Source organism: Drosophila navojoa, chromosome 3 (genome assembly GCF_054131105.1).
Source record: "Drosophila navojoa isolate 15081-1374.11 chromosome 3, UAZ_NAV_1.0, whole genome shotgun sequence".
Taxonomy (NCBI): domain Eukaryota; kingdom Metazoa; phylum Arthropoda; class Insecta; order Diptera; family Drosophilidae; genus Drosophila; species Drosophila navojoa.
This window is the reverse complement of record NC_142891.1, coordinates 2,913,456-2,935,672: the sequence shown is the minus strand read 5'-3', so window position 1 is coordinate 2,935,672 and position 22,217 is coordinate 2,913,456. Positions and strand designations below refer to the sequence as shown.

At 37.3% G+C, this 22,217-nt stretch overlaps 1 protein-coding gene and 2 long non-coding RNA genes across 12 annotated transcripts; 1 reads left to right on the top strand and 2 right to left on the bottom strand.

Moving 5' to 3' along the window:
• Positions 1–99: 99 nt before the first annotated feature.
• Positions 100–20,523, top strand: Rtnl1 (reticulon). Of its 10 annotated transcripts, none has more exons than XM_089257126.1 (7): positions 4,403–4,417; positions 6,285–6,452; positions 6,807–6,842; positions 19,474–19,681; positions 19,753–19,961; positions 20,026–20,131; positions 20,198–20,523. In XM_089257126.1, the coding sequence occupies exons 2-7, from the start codon at positions 6,377–6,379 to the stop codon at positions 20,265–20,267; spliced, it is 705 nt and encodes a 234-aa protein (XP_089113252.1). In that variant the 5' UTR covers positions 4,403–4,417; positions 6,285–6,376; the 3' UTR covers positions 20,268–20,523. The 10 variants fall into 10 exon arrangements, with proteins under 10 accessions (XP_089113248.1, XP_089113249.1, XP_089113252.1 ...); XM_089257125.1 differs by lacking the exon at positions 4,403–4,417 and adding an exon at positions 4,422–4,551; XM_089257122.1 differs by lacking the exons at positions 4,403–4,417; positions 6,285–6,452 and adding an exon at positions 100–1,589.
• LOC149091615 (uncharacterized) lies at positions 2,002–3,895 on the bottom strand. The gene is made up of 2 exons (XR_016196375.1): positions 3,424–3,895; positions 2,002–3,286 (listed from the first exon to the last, which is right to left on the bottom strand). It is a non-coding gene; the product is annotated as an uncharacterized LOC149091615 (long non-coding RNA).
• LOC149091614 (uncharacterized) lies at positions 14,536–15,336 on the bottom strand. Its single transcript, XR_016196376.1, has 2 exons — positions 14,914–15,336; positions 14,536–14,836 (listed from the first exon to the last, which is right to left on the bottom strand). It is a non-coding gene; the product is annotated as an uncharacterized LOC149091614 (long non-coding RNA).
• Positions 20,524–22,217: the final 1,694 nt, after the last annotated feature.

Sequence of the window (22,217 nt, the reverse complement as noted above, 5' to 3'; positions counted from 1 at the left end):
ATGTATGGCTGGAAATATTTGTTAGTAGTCCACCTCTAAGCCAGGGCTGTCATGAAGTTCGTATATGTGTCAACATTTGTAGCTTTTCATTGTGTGGTCACACAATCGCGCAGTCTCATTTCATTTTTCAAACGGAGAAGTTGCTGCGCACGTTTAACGCGTTGTAAAACAAATTAAATTTTAAGTAGAACGGTCGAAACGTTGCAAACGAAACTAAACACAAAATCTCTAACAGACATTTAATACTATAAATAAATAAATTCAACGAAATCAAAAAGCGAAATAGCGACTATCAGGCCGGTCGACTACGTGCGTAAGTGTCCGTGTGCGTGTGTGTATGCGAGTCCATCCATATATGTGTTAGTGAGTGTAAGCCATAATCCAATCAGCACAAAGGATACCAAAGCTGCAATTGCTAACATCAACAACAAAAACAGCTTAAGCAGAAGGAGATTAATTGCATTGTAAAATGGACTTCAATTTTGCGGATCTGAAAAAGGAGGCGGCCAATACGGCTGAGGATATTTTCAATGCAGCCAGCAAGCAGGTTAGCAATACTTATGACGATTTGCTCGGCGACGCTAACGTCGGCAGCGGCAGCGGCAGCGCCAACGTCAGCGGCGAGGGTGTGCAGGACGATAATGCCCACACCGAAAAGTATTTTGCCAATGAGCAAAAGAATCTGGATTTCGGCGATCCACAGGCATTCGTGCAGCGCATGTCCGCCGGGGCGAAGGAGGCGCAGGAGCAGCTGGATGCAAAGTTTGCACAGAAAGCGGATGATTTTGGAGACTTTCTAAAGCAGGGTGTGAAGGATGTCAAGCAGAATGTGGGCGAGTTGACTAGCGACTTTATGAATGTGGAGCGCGGGATGTTCGGCGATGCTAACAAAGTCGCTCCCCCTTCAGCTCCCGCTGCTGCACCTGCTCCAGTTGCAGCTGCTGCTGCAACTGTCAAGCCTGTCCACGATCAGGAGGAGGACTTGCTGGGCCTCAAGCCAGTGAGCAGTGCTCCTTTGCAGCCCTTTGAGCCAACTGCGCCCTCAACTCACGACCAGTTTTATGATGATGACGACGATGACTTCCTAATCAAACCAACTCCAGCTGCTGCTCCAGTTGCACCTGCGGTTCCAGCTCCAGCTGCAGCTCCAACCCCTGCTGTGGCCAACAAGGATTCGGATACAGATTCACCCTCTGTCTCCTATACTCCTTCGCCGGCTAAGAAGCCGATTGCCGATGCTCTCAAGGAGCAGGACAATGAAAAATTCATCTCTTCCGAGGATCTGCTCAGTGATTTCAAGGATGTAGCAGCTACCGCAGCAGTTCCAGCTCCAGCCGCAGTTCCGTTTCCATCTTCTACTCCTGCTCTGATTACCGATTTGGATGATGACGAAATTGTTGCTAAGCCCGCGGCTAAGGTCGAGCCTCCTACAGTGGTGCCACCAAAGGTAGAGCCGCCCAAGGTGGTGCCGCCCAAGGTGGAGCCAGCCAAGCCGGAGCCAGCCAAGCAGCAGCCGCCGACAAAGCAACAGCAACAACAACAACCAAAAATCGTATCTGTGGAGGAAATCTTTTACAAGTACGGACTTGGTAAGTGAAAATACAAAACAAACATTTCCCATGAGACCCAAGAGAGCTTCGGCTAGCCGAATATTTTATAGACTTGCTTAAGGTATTGTTAAATATGATCAATCGTATATAGGTGCAGCTCGTCTGAGATATTACATATTTATATATTTTATAAAACTAAAGAGTTCAATTACATATCTAAACATTGATATCATATCTACTGTCCTGAAATTGGCGAAAATCTCATTACCGATTTTGATAAAGCCCGTTTAGCAATTCGGTCTTTATTAGATGATCATTTTGATGAGTACAATATATCTGCAGCAAGTGTATAGAATAAATTTATGTGACATATAAATATACATACATATATTATTGTTTTTCGTTATCATTCTGTATCTAATTAGTTTTTGTGCCTGACAACTAGTCATAATGTTTTTTTTGTTCATTTGTGTTTTGTTGTTATTCTTGTCTCACTCCCTCCTGCGTATCCTCGACCGCACCTTTGGGCGAAAGCGTCACCCCACTGCTCTGGTCACTCTGTTACAGAGCGGATGTTGTTGCTGTTGTTGTTACTGTTCTTGGTATTATATTTGTTACTTAGTCACTCTTTTTTTGTTAAACAGTAAACAAGCCGCTTGCACGCTCTCTTCTCCATACACACACACTGTCTCTCTCTCTCTTCGTAGCCTGCGTGCCTTTTGCTTTACGGCTTTGGCATTTAATTCTTATTTTTTTGCGCTCGCTGATGTCATCGGCATCAAGTTTTGCGCTGTTTTTAATGTACACAATAAATACAACAATGCTTAAATATATTTTGATGTATGTATGTATTTGACGCGAATTGAATTTCAGTTTGGCAAACGCTTTTCGTTACGGCTGAAAATTTGCATGCAACCTCTTACCGGCCCTCGCTGCCGTTCGCTCGCTACGATGCTCTCGCTCTCTCCTACGGAGCTTTCCAGCGCAGTGGATCGCCATTCAGAGTGCAGCCAACTATCGATAGAAATTTAGCTACTTAGCTGCAGTGACTAGCTTTAAAATTGCAATTGGCTAAGTTTGATGAGTAAAAGCCAATAAAAAAATTGTGCCTTCGGCAGCCCTGATCGAATGGCCTAGAAATACTATCGTCGTCATCATTTCATTCGTCGTGAGTCACGGCTGTGCAATTACGCTTAAATTAGTCAATAGAACTTGCGTATATATTTTATATATATATGTGGCATAGTTTTAATGTGATTTTTCTTGTAAATATGTATCTATATACATACATACATATATACATCTACAATATATTGTATTTATATTAGACTCCGATGAATCAGCAACTTTGTTGCTCAACTTCTGCTGCCGCTGCTGCTGCTGCTGTTCTGCCTTGCCGTCCATTGACGTGTGGCACAGCATTCATAATTCATATTTCACATTTAATTTTATTCTTTCTAGTTTTCGAGCTACATACATTTTAGCGTATGTCCATTAAAGCAATTATAGCAAAAGAGAAAAGCGGAAGGCAGGGAGACAGAACGCTAGCAGCTGCTGTGGCTGTGGCTGTTGCTGCTGCTGCCGTTTCGAGTACTCTTTAATTTAAGCCTTGCCTGCATAATTCAATTGTCTAGTTAGGGGCCCGCTTCACTGCGCAAATTCATTTCAGTATCAGATTTATATGTATACCCCGTTCGTTAAGAGCAATAGAGTATATTGACTAATACAATACTGTACTAGAAATGTGCATATTTATATAATACACTTCAGAAAAATTTGAATTCAGTTAGCAATCAATTACATTACAACGTCTAAATTTTAATTAGTAAATTCACAGTGTACAGCGTATTTTGCAGTCAGTCAATTAACCTACTTGATGTGCTCTTTTTGCTTTCCAATCTGCGCCTTTATTTTCGCCGCATGCCGGCAAAATTTTCCAATTAGTAATTTCTTTCTTGTTTGGTTGCATCCGACGATCCGACGATGCTTTTGCCTTTGCCTTCGCCTTTGTCTTTGTCTTTATTTGCTATTTTTATGGCAACTATACGCTAAATGTCTGACTGGCTGACTGCCTGTCCGCCTGTCTCCCGGTCTTACATTATGTGTGCTTCTTCTTTTTTGCTTCCAATTGGCATTGACTTTGCGGCTCGTCATCGACCCAGCTGTAGTCACAGTATCGATAACGATAATGCATTTTCTTTACCAGTTGCTCTTTTCTCCTCGCTTTCTTCTTCACATGCCAATTGCGAGCGTGTGTGTGCACGTATTAGTGCTGGCAGTAAAAAATGTGCAATAAAGCTAAAATAAAGCTAATTGTGTGAGATATGCACTTAAAGTTTAAAAATTCCTTAGCAAAGCGGGGCCGAATTATCATTATTACTATAACAAAAATATGAATTGTAATATTTTTTATAGATTCAAATATTTGTGAAAGAATTGTTTTAAATTTAAAAAAATTGTTGAACCAATTATAATTTGATTGACAACAGAAAAATTCTAAAAGGAAATCTATTTAAATAAATAATTACATATGTACAAAAAATTCTAATATTCGATATACATATGAAAAATATCAGAAAAATTCCTTTGCTATAAAACCTTATGCCATAAAAGAGCCAAATGTTAGCTGCAAGAAGTCGCAACTCGCAGCACTGTTTGCAGCTGAAGGGGCCCTTGCATTGGCTTTGCCTCTCTCTTTCTCTTTCTCTCTTACCGTTCACTCTTTGCTCTCCTCGCTGATTCGAGGCTTGACACATGGGCTAAGCCCGCACTTATCAGCGCCTTTGCTTTACACTTATCGCCTGCTTTGTAACTGTAGTTCGGCTCGCCGGCACCGCTGCCATGCCGCAATCGAAAGGCAATTAGAGGTTCTTATAAATAGACTGTGAATATCGTCGTACATAAATGGCTATGTACTTATCATGTTATTCCAGATTGTGCTTAAGATAAAAGAAAATTATTTAAATAGAGTGTAACGAAATTTGTGAAAGCCCCAGAAGAAGTGCGACACGCTGAAAATTCTGTAAACACTCTAAACAAAGTGTGAATAATCTTTTAGTGTTTGTTCAACTTGTTGTTCCAAGTGCAATTCGTGTTCCAATTGGGTTCTCCACTGAGTTGTGGGCTAAAAAAAGGCTAATGAGAATTTCTTTTAAAGAAACATGAATAATTTAAAAAGTTCTTATTTTGGAGCAAGTCTGGCACTTTTCTTTTATAAATAACTCTGAGTTCTACTTTTTGTTTACTTTAAATGTATAATCGAAGCGATTTTTTTTTGTTTGCCTAACAGCTCACAATGTGCATTGCATCAATATATACACAAATTAGTTTGACATAAATAGATCGAATCTTGTATATACATATGTGTACATTACATACATACATACATATATATTTGAATTGCCGTAATGAAAAGGTATTTTCTATTTTATAATATATAATACTCATTAATTTGAAACGGTTCAATCTATAAGTTGTCATAAAATCCTATTTTAAGATTGGAGTTAAAGGAAAAGTTTTTATTTAATTTAACAATTTTCTATTAGATATACTGATTTTGAGAAACTTTTTCTAGATTTATACTATGCCGAAAAGTTTTTAGCTAACTTCTATGAGACAATTTTCTTTTAAGGAAGACTTTTGTTCAAATTTTACCTTTTTTGTTAAACGTATGGACTTTATGGGATCAGGTTTACCTGAAAATAAGTCTAAGTCTTAGACCCCCCCTCTCTAATGATGGCTGAAATAACTGTTTTAAATAATGCAAGAGAAGGAGAGCGATGAAGGGATAAGGAAAAGAACTTATAAAGCATTTCTAGGTTAATTGCACTTTGATGAAAATAACATTGAAGTACAGTTCGAATTGCACAACCAGCTAATGTCAGCTTCCGTCTCTTTCTCTCAGATACTTGCCAATCCATTTGCTCTTGGCAAGTGACTAAGATTTCACATAACTGTTTACACAGTATATGACATAAATCATAAGACATTGCAGCTAAAAAGCTAAAAACAACAAAAAACTAGACACAGATGTTTGACGCCCTCTGTCCAGGCGGCTTATTGGATTCATATCAGACTGAGCCCAACCTCTGCAGCTCAGCTGCAAGCAGTGCACGTCCGCACCCAAAAGAAAAAAAGAATAATAAAACGGAGAGCAGAAAAAATAAAAGAAATATAAGGAAATAGACGCCGCCGTCTGTTAATTTCCGTGTAACCCTTAGGCCCAACGCCCACTCGAAGTCTACAAAGACAGCGCATGCGCTGCAACGCAACGGCTCTGCCGACTCTACACGCGCTGCTGTCAGCTGCAGTTGTTAATCGATACATTTGCTAGCTTTAGCGAGAGCTTTTTTATTTGATGCGAGTAATGCGAGTTCAGGGCTAAGCGCGGTTGCTCAACTTAGCGCACAGGTCGCATATCGATTTTGCATTCGCTTCCACTTAAATGCTCACTCGCTGTCTCTCACTCTCTCGCTCTCTTTGAGGCGCGCTCTCGCGCCCTCGTTGCGTTTGCTTTGGAACTAGTCCTTTTGAAGCTTTTTTTCAGCCTACGTTCAGTCTCTATACGCGTCGTGTGCCTAACGGATGGCAGTGAATTCTTTTACGCAATTGGATAACGTTTAACGTAACGTCGTAGTTCGCTAGCTTGCTCTCTCGCTTGCTCTCGTTGTGTGCATTGTTTAGTGCCTGCGTAAAAGAAAAGAAAGAAATATACAGAAATTAATAAATACGCAGATCGAAAGTGCTGTTGTAATTATAATTGCGACTGCTTTAGCAACTGCTTGGTGAATCAAATTTATTCTAATAAGAAAGAATATTAACGAAAAATGTGTACAATTGGCGAGGCCGGACAAAATGGCGTCTGCAAGCAGCGGCCATTGATTTGCTCCATTTTGGATCCCAGTAAGTTTTGCACACATAGACACGCATACATATAACCAATCAGAAACATAACTAACTGTCAATGGGTGAATGGAAATGCATTTTGTTGTATAATCAAGTGCTACGTGGGTCTACTCTGGTGCTCTAGCTCTTATACTAACTCGTATACTTACGTCTACTAATTTGTTTTGCATGTTTTAGTTTTTATTTTTTATAGCTTCTTTGAAACACCGCCTAATGCACGCTTCTGCTCCCTCTCTACATTTATTTTCCATCTCTTTCTCTGCTCACTCTAATTGCCTTGCACAACAACACACATATAAACCCAAAATGCTAAACTAACGAAAATCAATATTGTCCATCGCCTATTTGCAGATGCCTGGTTCAAGCCCGAACGTTTGCACCCGCTAGGTAAGTGTATTAAGCGGCCCAGTGCTTGTCAAACTGTACAAATAGCTGTCAATCGCAACAAACAAACTGTACATAATACAGCAGCAAGAGAATGGATTGTTGTCCACAATATAGGGGTTATATATATAGATAGAAATATTTGTATAATGATGTCATTGTTTCGCCCGCACAAAACGTAGCTATGCCACGCCTCCGCCCCATCTGTACTTAGCCTGTCCCATGAGCAGCCTCTATAAGGCCTCAAAGTATGCCCCGCTTTTTATTATACGCATTTTATTGTTGTGCACTTGCTTCTGTGTCTCTTTGTCTGCGTCCATTGTAATTGCTATGAACAACCCTGAATTTATGCTTGACTATATCACTAAAGCTCTAAGTACTGCACTATATTAAGTTGAAGGACTTGTTCTATATACCCTGCAGTAACTGGAGGCATAGGCAGAATTATTTTTATCATTAGTGGGATTTGACTGGATCGTATTGAGCTGAGAAACTAATCGGAAATAGTCATGTAAATCGAGTGTGCGTCAAGGTGAGATACTCTAGGCACATTTTATGCTCGAATCCAATACAGTCTCTCTACGCTATGTGGGCCTGGGGCAGTCTCTGTGTTTCTATTCGTTGATTTAACTTGTCTTGCCCATAAATAGAGAACTTGAGAGGCGCTTTATTGAGAAAAGCTGTATAAGTTAGAATAGAAAATACTCTTTCTATGTAATCATAATATTTATTAAGTTTTTATTTCAAGTTTCAGAAAAAAAAAAAAAAAAAAAAAAACATATTATTAGAATTTGTCTTTCATTATTTTTAGGTGAAACTTAACAATTTTTTTTATCAATTAATCTTAACTTGAACTATATTTAATTTAATATCATTATATATATTATATTTACCTAATAGGCGAGACAGGCCAAGCTTTGGCTTCACATTTGATACTTTCTATGATCCATCAAATTTTCAAGCATTTTATTGTGCATTTATTATGCTTTTGCTCAAAATCTATTATATTTTAAGGGGGAAAAGTATATGAAAGGCTTTTCTTTCCTGCATTTACTGCAATCCCGCTATTTGTGTTTCTTTCTCTCTCTCTCTTGTTTCGTTTCCCTTTTGAAGCACTTTATTATTGTGCATTATTTTGCTTTCTCCCCCTCGGGGCAACGCCTATCAACAGCTCGCAAAAAGCATACAAAATTTTGCGTCCAGCGCCTAAATGCGCGCAATACAAAATCGCAAAAGCCAAAAACGGCCGACTGCATTAATTGTGGCCATAACAGAGTGTTTCTGTTTGTGTGTGTGTGTGCCACGCCTACATAATTAGTAGCCAGGCATAATCGCAGTTCAGTTACCTTAACGCCCAGCCCCTGCCACGCCCCGCGGCTGGCACTGAAGCGGCAAAAGCTGAAAACAAAAAATGACTAAAAACAAAAAGCAAAAAATCGGTAATCGGATCGCATGCTAAACGCTTTCATGACTTAGCTTTATACGGAGTATATAAACCTCAGTTGGAAAAATGAAAAATGGAAAACCTTTTCACTCGTCTACCAACTGAAATGCAAGCTGATACGCCGTCTGCCTGCCGTGCGCCAAAGGTGCGAGCTGAAGGCTGCGGAGAGGGCGGGAAGATTGAGAGGAGGCGGTGCCCCCTCGCTTTCATTCACACGAGGCTCGCATGCAATCGACGCCAGCGAAACATGCACAACAATAATGGGCACATAAATAGGTGTATATACAATATATAGTAGATATACTAAATCTAGTTTCATCAACTTATGAAAGTCAACGTATTTACGTTTCTCGTCTGACTAACAAATGCCAATTTGACGATGCATCGCTTGAGCTTTGCCCCCAACGAGAACTAGAAGCACATTTACTATATATATATAGTAATTGACTCTATATATATATATATATATATATGCTAAATCTCTGTGAGAATTTTCCAGGCCTGAGCTACAACTCGGACTGAGATTATTCATATCAAGCCTTAAATAGAATTTTTCGTGGGTAAAATAGAATTTATTGTGTGTAAAGAGTAAACATAACAGTGCTCAACTATGTTAGCCGAGCATACTTAACATTAAGCTGTTAAGCTTAACATAGACTGAGCCCATGTTAAGCAGTTGTTGAGCCCAAAGTGTAAGGAAAAAGCTAGGCAGAATACTTAAGAGATTAAACACAAAACTTGACTCGAAATAAAAATTAGTAAATATATATTTTGAAGTGGGACTTTTAGGTAACAGAACAAAATATTTTGTGTATATGTTTAATGAGTGGAAATGATTTTCACATAATATTCAAATTGTTTTAGCTCATTTTAAAACTATAAACAAACAAAGTGCCTCATAAAAATTTACCAATAACTATACACGTATTTTGCTCTCATATAGAAAATATACGAAATTAATGTCTAAAATCTTTCTCTACATCCCCCACCGTCTATGCCGCCCCCCTATTTAGTCTTGGCCATAAAATTAGCGGCTGCTTTTGATGCGCCACCCGCTTGGCACGTAAAAGCAATTGCTCGATTCGAGTCTACTTTTGTCCCGTTTTGGTGCAAAGTCTAGAGATACTTAATGCCCATGGAGCATACCCATTTGCACTCGAATCCGAATCCGGACTGCCCACTGGGAATGCTCGCAACGCTCTGTGGGCCTTAGCAGGCAGTCGCTGAGTCACAATCCAGTGATTTCGACTTGTCTTGGCCATAAGGAGAACCAACCGAGACATTCTAATAGCAAGAGCTTGTATTAAGCATAAGGTGGAAGAGGAAATACTCTTTACGCTTTGATTCAGCTGCCAGATCTGATCTATGAATTTACGAATTCAAGACTTTTTTGTGGATTGTGAAAATACTTAGGATGAGATTAGGAATTTTGTACAAAAATGTATGTATATATTATATTATATATTATAAGTTAGGTATAACTTGTTAAAATCAATGTTTATTATCAGAACTCAAATAGTTCTCGAGCAATATAAAAAGTGCCTTTATTCCAAAGTATAAATAAATTATTATAATTATACTAAATATGGTTTCAGTAGTGCAAATAGCTAAGTTGTTTACTGCTCTACCGTAAACCTGTTTTCTCTGAAGTTGATTCATAAATCTGGAAATAGTTTCAACGCCCAAGCAAACCGCTTGAAACATTCAAACAACGCTATTTTGTGATTCAGAATTAGAAATTTCTTGTATATGACTTCACATATATGTATGTGCATATATATATGTATATACCAGAAGTTCATAGTCTGCCTTTCACCTGATTTTTTAGCCGGCCGGCTTTTGTGCCTTTCCAAATAGATTTATTTTTGCTAGAGGTGAAATGCTTACGTGCCGGCTACTGCATGCTCACTTTGATTTATAAATATATAGTATCATAAGTAAATATACCAGATATATGTACATATATATTTGTTTATCTATAAAAACAAATACTATTCGCTTCCAGGCCAAGCGATTGGCGCATTAGATCATCACAAAATTTTGCATTATAGAAATATAGAATGAAATTTGCATTTGAGTGTGAACAGAAGTTTTTTTTTTGTTTTTTTTTTTTTTTGCAAATTGATAAATTAAATAAATATGCGAAAAACTTGAGGGGGAACGACTAAAAGTTACCCTAAGTTAAAATTAAATATATTTAATATGAATTATGAAGATCAATAAACAAATAATTATATAGAATACAAAAAGTACTATAGTCAATATTTTCGTAGTTATTTTTTATTCAGGAAGAGAATCTTAACAGTAACACACATGCCAAACTTAGGTCTCTAGCGTTTTACTTTATCTTGCTGATTACTTTAAACTTATACAACTTCCATAAAATTGCTAACTGATTCTCCTCGCTCTCTCCAAATATCTCTATAATTCTTAAGTCATTTCTACCAGCCAAAAGAAAGTGAACTTAACAGAGATAGCTATACATATTCTCTGATAAAAAATTTCATGTCATGCGCTATTCCAGTACAATTACGCTGAGTAAAAAGCAGAAAAGGCCGCACGTCAATAGCCTCTGACGTCACGCGTCGAGGAAGCGCATAAAAACTTTTCCCACACCCACACGCAGTCTTCGAAAAAAAGCAATTAAATTGATTCGAAATGAATTGTGTTTTGGCGGGTTATTCGGCAAGCAGTGCAAAGCTTATACACCTTGCTCGACAAGCAGTGCCGCCGATTGCTTAACCTTGAATTGCTTCTCTGAATTATTATTGTTTATGCTGTTCGCTCACGCGTCCGTCCTCTCTTCGCTCTCTCAATTGTTGTTATTGTTGCACTTGCTTTAGGCTAGTTCTGTAGTCGCTGTCTGCCCGGCCGGCATCTGCGACGACGACGTTGGCGTCGACGCTCGCATTTGTCTGCTAATTTTAGACATTTAGCTGTTTCAGCCATTTTGTTGTTGCACTTATTGTCTAAGCAGTTCGATTTTCGGATTACGAAGCGCGCTGTTGCCGCCAGAGAGCAGCAGGCAAAGAGAGTAAGAGTGTGAGTGAGAGTAAGAGAGAGACTACTATAATTTTGCTCAGCTAGCTTAAGGGCTGCAACAAAGCGATCGTTTGAATGCAGGCACAGCTGATAAGTATAACAGTTGTTTGTTATAACTACACAGTGTGTATTCGTATGTATGCATTTTGTGTTATACACATGTCTACCCCACTGTTTTTCAGTTGAGGAGCGCTGCAGCCCTGGTTCGCCCTTTTTTTCTCATGTCTCATGTCTACCTGCTGAAGGGCATTCGTTTACGTTCGTACCTGCTCCTTTGCCTGCAACGACATGTTCGACTGTTAGGGATCGCTACCTACTCAACATTCATACATACATACATACATACACAATAAGCAAGGCGAATATTTACAGCTTGACCGCTCTCTCTGCCGCTCTCTGGCTCTCTGCACTGCTCACTGTTCTACATATGTATTTGCAATAGCCCCTATATAAGCACACACAAATGAGTGCCGTACGAGTATTTGTCAGCTGTAACTGTATCAGTGTGTGTGTGTGTGCCTGCCTTTTACCTATGCATAAATGTTTGTATATTTGTGTACCTCGAATGCTCAGGCCCTGCAGCTGAGCGCATCGAAAATTTAATTGTGGTTTAGTTGATGTACGGACTTTGTCAACGCTGCACGCAACGTTTCAATTGCTGCTTCTCTACGGTTCGTCTTCGTGCACTCGTCCCGCTCGCTCTCGTTTGTTCGTGCGTGTGTGTATTCCTGTCTGTGTTTTCTGTGCGCATCTGTAAGATACAAAGATACAAAAACTCACAAATATGTAAAGCACCATCAGCTGTTGACCTCAGCAACAAGAACAGCAGCAGCAACTACAACAGCAACAACAACAACTGACTGACAGCTACATAAATACTTTCGATTCTTTGGCGTTGCTCGCTTCACACGTTTTGTGTCACACCGACCAAAGGTGTACTCTAAAAATTATATAACATATGAAAATGATATATAAGTAATAATTTCATTTTATTTCAAATCGTATAAACGATATAGAGATAAATGCAATATAATAAAGTTACGGCTTAAATTTCTTCCAGTATACATATGCTGCTGATATGGCAGCGGATGATTCTTTATCTTTGTTTACATAAAATATTCTATTATATACAAAAATTATTTGTATTAGTCTATATAATTTTGGCTGCCTAATTTCTTTAAGTGTACGCTATACTACGACATTTTATCAGTGCACTGATGAAAAGGCTCGTTTCGATTGCCAATTTTGTTCTTGTTTCAGTTTCTCATTTTTGGCAAGTCATTCGCTGCATTCGCCCACTGTCTCTTGCCCATGGTCGTTGATGTTGTTGTTGCTGTTGTAGTCTGGGGGCCTCTGTTAGTCAGTTGGATTGCTCTAGGTTCTAGGCTTTGTAGTTTTTAGGTTCGCTGATCGCCGTACGCCGCTCGGCCGAACACCTCGTTGCAGTTAACGGTTAATGCAAATGCCGTCGCGTCGCGTGCATTTATTTAGTACTTCCTAATTCCGTTTCGTATCGTTGCAGTTGCATAGCCGCAAATAAACAGATATATATACAAAATATATATAGAGTCGAATATATACATATATAAATACCTAATCTATAAGTAATGGCTGCTGCTTTAGAAACGCTTCAGGCGCTGCTCGCAACGCTCGCTGAAATTAAGGAATTGCCCTTAAATCGGGAAACTCGTAAGTATTTAGCCCCATTCCCTCCCCCTCTCTCTCTCTCTTTCTCTTTGCATAGTGTTATATGCGATCTACGCAGATAGAATAGATATCTCTGCCTTTCTCTCGCTCTCTCTTTCTATCTTTGCTGTTTCCAATTGCAGCTAGCATTTATTTATAAACAGTTTCGTATGTGCAAAGAGGCACAAAATATTTTGGCTTCTTCTCTATCAAGCACCTTTTCTGTATGGCTGCATTATTCCCACATAATACTTCGTAGGGTAGACCGTTTATTTGGTCTGGCCTTATAGCCATGTCCTAAATCACTTTTACCATGGAATAAAATACAATTTTAAAATCATTTCTTAGTGTTTAAAATAAAAATTATTGTGTAAATTTTGGATTTGATGATTTAAAGCTAAATTGCACTATTTTAAGTTATATTCAGTAGTATAGGTTTTTAAGCATCTCTTCGAATGTTAAATTTGTTTATTTTTAAACTTTATTCTTCTATTAAATATATTCTATTATATATAACTAATTTGTAGCAGTAGAGTTCGAGGTTGACTTTTGTGCTGGCTATTAATATTGTCAAATTACCTGTTTTCTCTTGTTAACAATAACTTGTGACTTATTTTATGCCAAAATGTGTTTGCCAGATTTTTTGAAAATTAACAACTATATGTAGGTATACGATTTCTCGATAGTTATTTTGGCAAAGTGTCCACTGTACCGTCTGACATTCTAGCCGAACATTTATGAGTTTCCGTTTCAGCTAATCAGAGTTCGTGGCAAAAATGACAAAGCACTAAGACTTTTGAATTATATTTGCTCGCACTTGAATATAGATAGGCCTATCAATAGCTGTTATCAATAGGTGTAGTTGGAGTAGGGTGTTTGGCAAAGATTAATAAGCTAATATAAAAAGGAGAACAACTGATAAATGTAGAAAAAGAGATACATAGTGTGGGTATGAATGAAAAATAGAGATAGTGTGTGAGAGAGAGAAAATAAATGAGAGAGAAAGATGGTAAAATTCAATTCTAACAATTTTAGGTGACAGAGAAAGACATAGGAGAAAAGCGGACAGTGTTGGAAAAAGAAAGAAATAAAGTGAGACCCACAAATCGAGAGAGTGAGAGAGATAATGGGAGAATTATATAAAATAAAATGGAAGCGTGACATCCAAAGTGACAAAGGCAGAGAACAATACAGAGAGGTCTAAAGTAATAGGAAATGGAGATTTTATATATATAGGCATAATAGTTATGAGAGAATATACAAATCTTCCATTTACATCTATTAGTTCCATAGCCAGTCGAGGCAGGGTATTTGCTAGTCGTGCACACACGACTATGCCTAGGCTACATTGTTGTTTGGGTATTTATGCCTTTAATTTGGCTGTCTTTCATCTGGTCTCGTTTTGATTGTTGCCCGCTGCTGTGTTTGCCACTGAATTCATGCTTTTAATTATTTCATTATCATTATTATTTTATAACATTTCTCGACTCGCTCGCTTATGCAATATGTAAGCAGACAGGTGCATTTTGTATTGTTATTAATATCATTTATTTATTTATTGTGTATCGCCCAAAAGCAAACTCGATTCACATATTATGTCAGCGTCTATTGCCATCTCCCTCTATCTTTCTTTGTGTTCGCTTTTGGGTCATGATATCATTTGAAGCAGAGCTTATTACTCATTCGCGCCAAAAAGAAAAGAATAAATGGAAATACATAAATCCAAGTAAAATGGGGTTGGTGCGGACATCCCATGATGTCAGAGCAGTTTTGCAGGCACTGTAAATTGGTCTAAAACGCAATTTGTTTTGATTTTGCGTTGCAGCTGGAAAGAGTTCAATGAACACTATTCACTGCTTGAAGAAGGGAAAGGTTGTGGCAAGCAGTGTAGCTAGCGCTCACCCTAACTCCAGTGCAGCTCGACGCAGTTTCTTTGCTTCAGCCCTCAGACACAGTCGCACTTCAACACCTCCAATTTGACGCGCTGTTCATATAAACATATGTATGAATGTATGTGTGTATGACAGTCCGTCTATGAATCACGACAATGCGTTTCGTCGCAACGCCAACCACAACCGCACCCACTACGTTAAATTGAACGTAACGTTAGCTTCGTGGCAGCTGGCCGAACTAATACGAAGTTGAATCGTCGTATGCTTTGACACGTTGCTAAACACATTCTGACGAACGCTTGCGCTCGTGCGCGCCCACATACGTAGTCAAGTTTGTAGCTTTTGTTGTTGCAATTGCGCGTTATCTTTTTACTTTCATGCGCTGGGATCGCACGCTCCCTCTCTCTCGCATGCGCTCTCTGATGTGCAAACTTGCTCCATTCCAGAAAACTTGTTTGGACTGCGTGCGTGCTGCTTCGTCTCTCTGTTTCTCTCTCTTTCGCACACAGCTCCGCTGCGGCAGTAGCGCGCCGTCGGCTTATTGGTTTGTTTTGTGTTTGAACTTCTTCCAGTTCTTTTGCTGCGCTCGAAGCAGACGGCGGTCCGCAGTATCGCTTGTAACTTAACAGTTGTTTTTTACAGTTTTCGTGTGTGTGATTGTGTGCGTGCATTGGCCAAGTTTAATTAAAGCTAGACACGCCAATTCAACTTTGCACATATTTTTTGGCGCCAAGTCCCTGTTATAAAAAAGAAAAAACAAAAATAAATTTCAGCTATGGCCGGTGGCAGCAAACGTTACTCACGCAATAACTCCAATGGCAACTTCCAGTCCCTGCCCGAACGTGGCCCAGGTAAATGCTACAACAACAAGAACGAGAAGAGAATCAAATAACTGTAAACGAGTGCTTATCAACTGTCTACTTTGATTTATCATTAAGCCTTATCTATGCTCTGGCCTGTCACTGCTACTGTTCGATTGCCAACGTCAGCAGCGCAGCCAGCGTGGCCATTAAATGGCTGCACAGCAACAACAACAACAACAACTACATTTACCTTTTGCATAATTTGCTTTGGACTGCTATTTTTGTTGTACGATCAGCTCTTGAATTTTGATTGCCACGTCGAAAAGTTTCTTTCGGCTAACGGCGCAGTCAACGAACTTGCCTACAGCAACAACAATAACAAAACTTAACGAAATCAGCAGCTTATAATAAGCATATATGTACATATGTGTGCAATCGCACACTCTGCTGTGTGTGCGTTTAGTCTAATTCAAGGTTATCTTCACCGCGTGCTCGCCAAATACGCGCTTGAGATGTGCGCGTGACGTCACAATCACGCACGAAATGCGAATTGAAGTAATTTTGTGACATCTGCTTTGTATGAGAGTTTTTTCTTTGGGCGGAAGTTGTTTTTGTTTGAGAAGTTTAAGAACTTCAAATTGAAATATTTTCCGTCACATAGTTTAAATCAAAATGGGTTAAGGGCAGCAAGCAAGAAAGAGAGTGACAGAGCTGTAAGAGATGGATGTGTTTTGCAATTCGCACATCCTTCTGGAGGTTATACAAATATTTTACTTATGCTGCAATCCGAAAGATACCTTTCCATTATAGGCATACTTATGGCAATACTCACGGTGACAACGACGCACATCTCTAGAATACACATACACATTTGCACGCTTACATATTTCTTATCTAGGCACTTTTGGTGCTCGTCTTCTTGCTCTTCGCTTTTTTTTTAAAGAGTCCACTTCACTTTCAGCGCAAACGTGTTTGTGATTGAAACCAGTTGTTGATTGCCCACAACATTCCCATCTCACATGCCCCCAGTTCCAGATCGAACTTCCAATTCCAGTGGCCAATGCACTTCTTTCTCCTCTTCTTCTTCGTTGTTGCTTTATCAGCCTACACGCTTTCAATATGTTTAATTGTGACGACGTCTCTTTTTCAATTGATAAAGAGACAACCACAAAGAAAACTTTCTCTCGCAGCGCTTTCTTTCATATGAGAAATTGTTTGTGTATGTACAACATATGTACATACATTCACATATGTATGTAAATACATACATATATGCATATGTCTGTAGGTATTTATTTATGCTCACACATTGGATTGTCTTTTAACCCAGTTTCAATTTGTTGCCCATCTCTTGTTTCCTTTCTAATTTGCTGTCGATTTGCATAACCTCCAGACGTGTCTGCTTCGCAACTAGCTGCTTGTTTTTGTTGTTGTTGTTTTCTAGCTTAATCCACCTCCCAAAACATGTTTTTTCTTGTTTTCCTATTTGCTTAGCTATTGCTGCTTATTCTTCTTAGCCGCATGTTTTTTCCATGATCTGCTCTATTGGAAGCTTTCCAATGCGCGCCTGTGGATGCGCTGCGCTCTTTCTCTCCTCTTTGCGTTTTCTAACAGCTTGTTTTTTTTTCAACGTTTCCATTGAGCTCCAGCTGTGAGCCTGGTAGGAGCGCGAGAGAGTAAAAGAGCGAACGGGTAAACATCGAATTCTTATTGGAAGCGGTGAGAGAGAAATATTATTTAAAAGGATTCACTGTTGGCTCGTCAATCAGATATGTATTTTAGTATTAATAAGAGACCAAGTGTTCGAGTGCACTTCGAATTCTAATTAGAAATTAAGGCAGAAATATTTATTAAAATTATGAGCAATATATCAACCTAGGCAACCCCACAAATGCAAGCTCGCACACGCAGGGTATTAAGCAATTAAAATAATGTTTTTGCACCTATTTTGAAAAGTGCTTTTAAAAATAGAAGAGGGTGCAAAACGAATGAAGAACGCATAAAATTCGTATTTAATTAAACGCACATTGTTTATTGTATAATGTTTAATGAATATAATAGAAAAAGAAGAATCCGCTACTAGAGTACTCTATTTATAGCTAAAATCAATTGAAAGATTCTTCCGCCACATAGAAAAATCGAAATTTCATTGAATTCGCTAGGCGATTGAGTGCATTGACTGCTAATCGGATAATTTCAATGGGAGTGTGAGAGAGATAGAGAGGGGAATAATTATCGAACTGTTAATCATATATATTATTTATTTGTATATATGCTTGATATACTAATATCTATATCATTCATTGATCTTTCAATAGTTCTTTTACTGTGTTTCAATTCACATCCGTTTCGCTCTCTTAGAATTACGCTCGCTCTCACTCTCCCACTCTCTTTCACTTTCTCTCTCTATCTCTCTGTCTCTCTATTGTGCGTGTGTGTTCTTTTGTCCGGCTCTGCGGTTCGGAATATTTTGTTTGAGGCATATAATATTTGTCTAGTATAAAACTTGGCAACGAACGCCTCAAGCAACGATCGCAACAACGAATAAAATGTCGAGCAGAATCTGTGAGTGAGCGATATATAAATATATATAAATAAATATATATAACTATAGATATATCATATATATGTGCACATATATTATATATATATATTTATGCATATATACTATATGTAGTATATGTGCTAATCGTGCTACCAATCATTATTAGCTGACATTTGCATGGGCTGCAGCATAGTTGATCTCTGTGTAGTATCGTGTGTGTCTGTGTGTGCTTGTGTATCGCATAGATTGCATAATTGTTAGAGCAAAAGATATACACACACACCGACAAAAATGCACACATACATACATATTCAGACAGCTGTCTCATGGCCTTTGTCTGCGTGTGCTTTTTGTGTATTTTGGTCTTCTTCAGTCACTCGTCAACTGTGAAAAAAAGAAATAAATTCAGTGGGCAGCAGAAAACAACAAAAAGCAAAGGAGCAACACCAATGCTTGTCAAAGTGTACAAGCAACTGTCCTCTTCACGCTCTCTCTTTACTGTCTACTCTTCCTTCTTAGCGTTGCTGGCCAAACTGTTAAGTGCGTGCTTTGCATAATATGACTTTCAAACTGATATTTGACTGCTTCCTCTGCTTGTTTAACTTGTTAAGCTTTGGCCGAGTCGAACCGCAGCAGCTTTAGAATATTGATTTTCTCTTATACTCAATTCTTTAGGTAATTGATTACGAATTACTTTAGCATAAGCTTCTTCAACTGTAACTCTAAAGCAACTTTATCTACAATGCTTAAGCTCTATACACTCTAAACTGTGATTGATAAATTGTAACTATGCGTTTTCTTAAATTATAAAGGGCAAGACGAATGTTCGATTTCTCTGAGCGTACCGAATTTCGCTTGCTACTAAAACGGTTCTGCTCTTCTTATTTATATTATATTCTTGAAATCGATTATTTAAACAGAGCATGAGAGTTTCTCTGTTACAGCTGCCTCGAAAATCTGTTAAGGCTTACCAAACCTTATATTACTGTTATACGATTAGTAGTTGCATCTTTTATACGTAGCTAGAGCAGCTCTTAAGGCCCTGGTGCTCTTATATTAAAGCAAAATTTTAAATTATGTTCAATGCGCAATGCTTCTTAAACTGTAATTTGATAATAAACTGTAAGTGGATTTCGATCAAACGCTTTATTGCTTCTCCCATACTTGAATGCTTCTTAAACTGTAACTAATTTCCATTTTTACTCGCTCTGCTCATTTCCAGTCGAGTCGCTGATCTATTGGCGCGATGTGAAAAAGTCGGGAATTGTATTCGGCGCCGGCCTCATCACCCTGGTTGCCATCTCCTGCTTCTCGGTGATCAGCGTCTTTGCCTATTTGTCGCTGCTCACTCTGATTGGAACCGTCGCCTTCAGAATCTACAAATCTGTGACACAGGCGGTGCAAAAGACAAACGATGGACATCCCTTCAAGTGAGTAGAGAGGGAAAGAAAGGGAGTAGGAGAGAAGAATGAAATAACCTATGTTTGCCTCTTTCTTTTAGAGAATATCTGGAATTGGATCTGACGCTCCCGCAGGAGAAGGTGCAGCACATTGCAGGCGTGGCTGTGGCCCATATAAATGGCTTCACGGCCGAGCTGAGGCGCTTGTTTTTGGTTGAGGATATCATTGATTCGATTAAATTTGGCGTTATTCTGTGGGTCTTCACCTACATTGGAGCCTGGTTCAACGGCATGACGCTGGTCATACTAGGTAGATCAGTTAATCTACAGTTAGTTGGATTTATATTAACTTTTGTTCTTGTTTACTTGATCAGCCTTCGTCTCGCTGTTTACCTTGCCCAAGGTCTATGAGAATAACAAACAATCGATCGATACCTATTTGGATCTGGTGCGCAACAAGTTGACAGAGATTACCGACAAGTGAGATATACTAGCTAACCATATATATATATATAGTGGTAGATGTTAATCTGTTTATGATTTCAGAATCCGGGTAGCTCTGCCCATTGGCAACAAGAAGCCAGTCGCCGCCGCCGAGTCGGAAAAGGACAAATAGAAAGCTAATAATAATAATAACAACAACAACAACATGTTTATTTATTTATTAAGCATTATTTGAATGGTTTGAAATATTCATTTGGGGCATAACAAAATAAATACATCTCTATTATATATATATATGCGAATTGTATAAATACAATTTCAAAGCAACAACAACAACAACAACTATGTAAACCCAAAACTAAAAATTTTGAAAACAAAAGCAAAAACATTTAAGAAACTAAACAAAAGAAAACATAAAAGATATCAAATCGTAGCAGTTTAAACATTGTCCAAGTGTCTTTTAAGTTTTTAAACGAACGAAATCAATTTGCATAAATAAAAATCAAAAATTGTTTTAAATTAAAGAGAGAAAAACAACAAGAACACAGCCACAGCAATGCAATTAAGCGTTTCCTCCGTTTCCAAAAACCAAATTTACATATGACTTTTTTGTTTTTGCAACGAGACTTTTAACGAAGAAAAACTTTTATTTAGTCAAAAGATAAAAACTTAAATGCATAGAAATATTTATGCAAGATAATAAGAAAGAAAAAACAAACACATTGTACACCCATTTTTATTAGCAACTTCTTTTCTAATTAATTAAAAACGCTTTGCTTTAGTTCTAATTATAATTTTTGTTGGTTTTTTATACATGAAAAAAAAAAAAATCAAAATAAAAAACAAGTGAAGTAAAATATTAAACAAATGATTTTTCTTATTTATATTTATTTTTCTTATATTTTTAAAAATTCAATTTTTTTTAAATATGTGAATTTTTTTAATTTTTCATAGAAAAAATATAATATATTTTTACTTCAACTATTTTAAAACTTTCACAATTTCAAATTAGAGTAAAAATTAAATAAATGAAAAATATATTTTGTCTTCATTTAACACTTGCTAAACAATAAGTAAAACTAATGAGAATGTAAAATAAAACAAATTAATAAAGTTGAAGATTTAATATTTACTTCAAATAATTTTTAGTTTATGCTAAAAAATATATGATATGAATGTTATATATTTTTTAACAAAAAACATAGTTAAGCAAACATTAAAACTTCAACTTTATTTGACATTAAACAATTGTTTTTAGATTTGCAATTTTAATATTTCTATTTACTGTTTTGCAAGTGTTAAATGAAAAAATAAAATATAATTTTAGTTTATTTAATTTTTACTCTAAGTGTTAAAAATATAAATAAATTCCTTCAATATTTGCTTGACTGCAAAAATAAAACAATTATAGTACATTCTTTAATTGTTGTTATAATTTTATAAAATTGAAAACTAATTAACAATTTTTTGATTTCTGCTAAAAAATAAATAATTATAATCTTATTCTTTAGTAGAAATGAAAACAATTGTTCGTTATTTTTCAATTTTGTAAAATTCTAACAAATAATTAAAAAATATATTATAATTGTTTTAGACAACTTCTAGCAGAAATAAAAAGAATTTATATATATTTTTAGCGCATTTCTAAAAGTTTTAAAATATATGAAGTAAAAATATTGGTGACTTTAAAATTGTAAAATTGTTTTAATTTTTAATCGTAGTGGGCTGGCCTGTTTATCAATCGGACCAATTTGTTTGTAGATCCCCTTTCAATTCCCCCTTTAAAGTACACGCATCAAGAAAATGAAATAAAAAATCTAAATAAATAAAATAAAGTATATTAAGCAACAGATCTGCTTCGCCTTGTTTTTCATAAACATTTAACTTATGTACAATTAATTTGTAAGAAGTTTTTACATAAATCAAATATTTAATGTAAATTTTTTGTAGCACAGCAAATTAAAAAAAAAAAAAAACAAAACCATTATACCCTGATTTCCCATTTTCAATGGGTTCAGGGTATAAAAAAAACAATCGCATCTATTCATAATATCATAAACATCTATTTGTAGCTTAAATGTTTTTATTATGACCATTTGTTGCTCATTGTTAAAAAGAAACT